The following is a 4,712-nucleotide window of genomic DNA, read 5'->3' as shown; positions in this document are numbered from 1 at the left end:
AATCCCACCTTTCTTCCACTCCCTGTAAGCTTTCTGCTTTTTCCTAATCCCCTCTCTGAGTTGCTTGCTCATCCAGCTTGGCCTACAACTCCTGCCCATGTTTTTTTTCCCCTTTCTTGGGATGCAGGCTTCCGACAATTTCCGCAGCTGCGACTTAAAGTAATTCCAGGCCTCCTCCGCATTTAAATCCACAAGTTCCTCCATCCAATCCACTTCCCTAACTAATCTCCTTAACTCTTTAAAATTAGCCCTCGAGAAGTCGAAAACCCTAATCCCAGATCTACATTTGTTTATCCTTCCATCTAGTTTGAACTGAATTAGCTCATGATCACTCGAACCAAGGTTGTCCCCTACCACCATTTCTTCTACGAGGTCCTCACTGTTCACCAAAACCAAATCTAAAATGGCATCCCCTCTCGTAGGTACTTCAACTACTTGATGAAGAAATCCATCCGCTATCACATCCGGAAAAATCTGACCCCTATTATTCTTGCAAGCACTTGTCTTCCAGTCTATATCTGGGAAGTTGATGTCTCCCATAATCACACACTCCTCAAGTCTTAAAATAAAAAAACACTTTCACAATTCCACAGTAGAACATGGTTCACAATATTGCAGCTGGGTTTTCATTTAGTTCTTACATCTCACTGACTGACTGGCGACGCCCCAGGCCTTATATATCAGCGAGGGCTTGGCTGACAGCATTCTAGGAGCTTCAAGGAAAATGTAGTTCTCAAAGTATGGAAGGTTCCATGAGATTCTACAAAGGTCCAGAACAGTCTAGGAAGTTAGTGAAAAATGAATCCACATTTTACTGATCTCAACATTTTACTTCAAACATTCTATTTTCCCTTTTATACCTAACTACACAAATAGCATCCCAGGTGATTGCCTGGGTCATCTGGCCCTACTTTTAGGTGCCTAAATATGGACTTTGCCTCATTTCACACATCCATTTTTTCAAGATCTTAGCCATTGTGCCTGCAGGCACTGCCTGCTACCACCCAAAGTACAATTCTGGTTCAATAGTTCCAACAACAAAAACACTTAATTGGCTGGAACCATCTATATATAACAATTTAAATGGAAAATGCAAAGATTTTCTTGAGATGGAAAATTTTTAATGCAATCCTGCACTGATTTGCATCCACTTCACTGCAGCTGAATCTCTGTTGTGACAGTGGAACCTATCTGCTGACAGAGTCTGCTTTTAGGAGAGAGAGTGTGTCATAGCTGTCAGTCTGTTAACAACTAACATCCTTTCTGGAATTATGGGAAGGCTTTATTGCCTTTGGCCAGAGTAATGCTGAGATGTTAAGACAGTGTGATGCATTTGTACTCCTTGTTTGGACTAATTTGGGGAATTACGGCTTCTGTTGATCATTATACAATATAGCATGACGTTCCAAAATATAAATATTTTCCAGGCAAGTCAATCTTTATATATTAAAATTGAAACTGAATTTTGAAGCATGAGGCCTGCAGGGAGCCTGTGAAAACGATGCAGAAAAATCTGATGCCTGTGGACTCAGGCTTTTGAAAATCTTTTATGGCTGTATTGTGCAATAGGAGTGACCTATGACTAGTATCCAGGGCTGCCCTAAATAGAATGAATGACAGTAGTCCAATCTGAATATGAAGGAGCAATAATTAAAATTAGTAATAATAAAAATTTGGAAAGCAGATGAATAGAAAAATGTCTGTGAAGCAGGTCACAGACAGTCACTGCACAGCAATGAAGAAGAGGATATACAAATAAAAGGCAGGAGAAAGGAGTAGATCATCACAAATGTAATAGAATCTTTCTGAGATTTGCATCCCAACAAACACACCTGAGTCTTCCACGTTCAGTAGCTGAAAACATCTGCCATCTTTTAGTTTGATACAAAGGCAGGACAGCAGAGTCCCTGATAAGATACCAGAAGCCTGGCACTTTAGTGAGGCATTTTCTTCTGGAACAATTTCTCCTGAAGCTTCAGAAGCTGAGCAAGCATTGGTGACCACAGGCAGAACCATGTTTCCTGTAATTATTATTGCTTTGATCATTTTAGGAATTGAGTTCATTGCAGGGATTTTAGCAAATGGATTGATAATTATTGTGAATTTCAGTGAATGGATCAGAAACAGAAAACTGACCTGTTGTGACGTGATTCTGACTAGCCTGGGCATCTCCAGATTTTTCCTACAGTGCACAATAATCATTAACAATATCTTATTTCAAATACCTCAAGGCATTGATGAATGGTGTGCTATGTTGAGACCATTGACTGTTTCCTGGATGTTTCTAAATTCCCTCAATCTATGGTTTGCCACCCTGCTCAGTGTCTTCTACTGCGTGAAGATCGCCAACTTCAGCCAACCTCTCTTCATCTGGTTGAAGCAGAGAATATCAGGGCTAGTGCCACAGCTATTCACGGGATTCTTTCTGGTCTCCTTGGTCACCTGTTTCCCTTCAATCAATGCCATAGAAAGTAAGTACATAGACCCTTCAGTGAATAATCTATTAGGAAACATCACCGCGGGATGTCGACATAAGTTTGATTTATCTTCTGGCTTCTTTATTTTGTCCATGCTTGGATATTCCACTCCCTTCATTATATTTATTATTTCCTCCATGCTGTTAATCACTTCGCTGTGGAAACACAACAAGAGGATGGAAAAAACCACAAGCAGCTCCAGGGACACCATTACTGAGGCTCATGTCAGAGCAATTAAAGGACTGATCTCTTTCATTTTCTTCTACATTTCTTATTTTGTGGCACTGATAATGTTTTTGTTACAATTATCTACCATCAGGTCCTACTATTTATGGACAGTGATAATGAGTGCTTATCCTTCTGGGCACTCTATTATCCTAATTTTGGGTAATGTCAAACTGAAGAGGGTAGCAGTGAGGGCTTTGCACTGTGCTGGTTGCAGGCTGAGAGATGCCGTTTCATAAAACTGCTCATGATGAAACTCCACAAAGACATCCTTTCTCCTCTCTATTCATCTATCAAATATTTTCCCCTACTTCAGCATGCACTAAGATTCCAAGATTTTCATGTAGAGCTTTGCTTCTTGTGGATAGTGGTAAAGGACCATGTTAAACTTAGGGTGGTGTGATTCTTTTTTCTTAAATGTTTGTGAATGAATAACTCCTGGAGGTCAAGGGCAAACTCCTCTTGATTGTGAGCTAGATTTCCTGAGACTGAGGAGTGGAAGAACCCCTGAATGGGTACAAATATCCAGTCATGCTGGGGTCCTAAAATGAGAGAGATGGACTGGACCCCCACCCTCCATATCCAAGTTGCAAGATCTCTACAATCCCAGATGCCTGCAATGACTTCCTAATGATCTTGAGGGTCTTGATGTGAAAAGACAAGAACATCACATTAACGAATGAAAACAAAAGATGGCCTAGAGGATCTGGCCCTGTTGTGATGAATGGTGCTAGTGGCTGCCACGAGGTGAGTCTTTGATCCAGAGACAATCACAGATCTAGTTAAAGTCAATGGGTATGCTAAGGATTCTTTCAACCTCTACTGAAAATTAATCAAGTCCCTTTAGATACTGAATAACTACAAACAAAGGATGGACTAATCAAGGCATATGGCAAGTCATACTTAAATTTTGTGGGCTGAAGAGTTGCCCTGATTGCAAATGCAGGGTTTAAGATTTTGGTTCTGCAGCCTTTCTGTGCTAGGGGCACAAAGCCAGGAGAAAGCATGGAGAAACAGTTGTTAGTATGACCTTGACAAGAAGCAGAGAGAGTGTGTTTCTGTGGCACAAAACTTACTGGAGTGGCAGACCTGGGGAATTTTGAGCCAGGAAACTGCCTGAAGTTCTTTGTTCCTACTGTATTCAGGGGAACAGGAATTTGTATACCCTTCTGTAAATAAACCAGATTACACTAAACAATATCACCTAACTTGGACACCAATTTCTCATCCTAATGGAAACAACCTGGCAGGGCCCTGAATATTGGCTAACTGTTCATGCCAGTTGGGCAAAATTGGTGCTGGGACAGGAGAGAGCTGCTGAACCTAGTGGGAACAGATAATGAAGGTGCTCACGAAATTAAAGCAAATCAATATCAAATTGGGATTTAATGCTAGCCAAAAGAAATTAAAACAAAAGCTGGAGATGTCCCAGAAGGAACTAAAACAAGAGCTAGAGATATTAAGTAAGATCTGTAAGATTACTAGAAAGAACTGAGAAATGACCTGGAGTCAGAAATAAAAACTTTTCTGGAGCAGCAGCTAGAAAATTCCCAGCTTTAATGTAAGAAACCAAAATATAACCTAGAGAAAGAATTCAAAGTGTTGCAGACCCCTGTGACCATCCGCCTCCTGGATGAGGAATTAGGCCAGTCAGAGAGTTTTGGTACTTTACAGTACTTTTCTACCCCATTTGTAACCCACAGAGGCCCAGCAAGGAGATGTCGGCTGGTTCCAGCTCAAGTAATACAAAAGCCCATTAGCGCTGAGAGAACAAATTCTTGTGAGTCTTATTTGGCTCAGTCAAATGTCATAGCCCCAATGAATGGTTGGAGAGATGGCAAGTTTTCTGACCGCCAACTTGAGTGGCCAGCTCTGATATCGCAGCAGAATTTACCCTGGAAAATAGACTGTGTTGTCTGGATTTGTTACAAACTCTTGACAAGCAGTTTGGAGCCAGACATCAGTCTGGGCTGGCAAGACACGGTTGAGGGCTAGAAGGAGGGGGAAAGA

The 4,712-nt window shown here is 41.2% G+C and overlaps 1 protein-coding gene across 1 annotated transcript; it reads left to right on the top strand.

The window, feature by feature from the left end:
- The first annotated feature begins 2,278 nt into the window (after positions 1-2,278).
- On the top strand, positions 2,279-2,941 carry LOC127050059 (taste receptor type 2 member 119-like). The gene is made up of 2 exons (XM_050951594.1): positions 2,279-2,475; positions 2,797-2,941. Exons 1-2 carry the CDS (start codon positions 2,279-2,281, stop codon positions 2,939-2,941), a joined length of 342 nt encoding a protein of 113 aa, XP_050807551.1.
- Positions 2,942-4,712: the final 1,771 nt, after the last annotated feature.

This window comes from Gopherus flavomarginatus, chromosome 4 (genome assembly GCF_025201925.1).
Source record: "Gopherus flavomarginatus isolate rGopFla2 chromosome 4, rGopFla2.mat.asm, whole genome shotgun sequence".
NCBI lineage: Eukaryota > Metazoa > Chordata > Testudines > Testudinidae > Gopherus > Gopherus flavomarginatus.
Note: the sequence above shows the minus strand (reverse complement) of the source record. Positions and strands in the feature narration are given on the sequence as shown.

Excerpts from the sequence above, each read along its gene's own strand:
- LOC127050059 (XM_050951594.1), top strand. The coding sequence starts at position 2,279 with ATGTTTCTAAATTCCCTCAATCTATGGTTTGCCACCCTGCTCAGTGTC. Across the intron at positions 2,476-2,796 it reads ATCAATGCCATAGAAAGTAA|GTCCTACTATTTATGGACAG; the intron begins GTACATAGACCC and ends ATCTACCATCAG.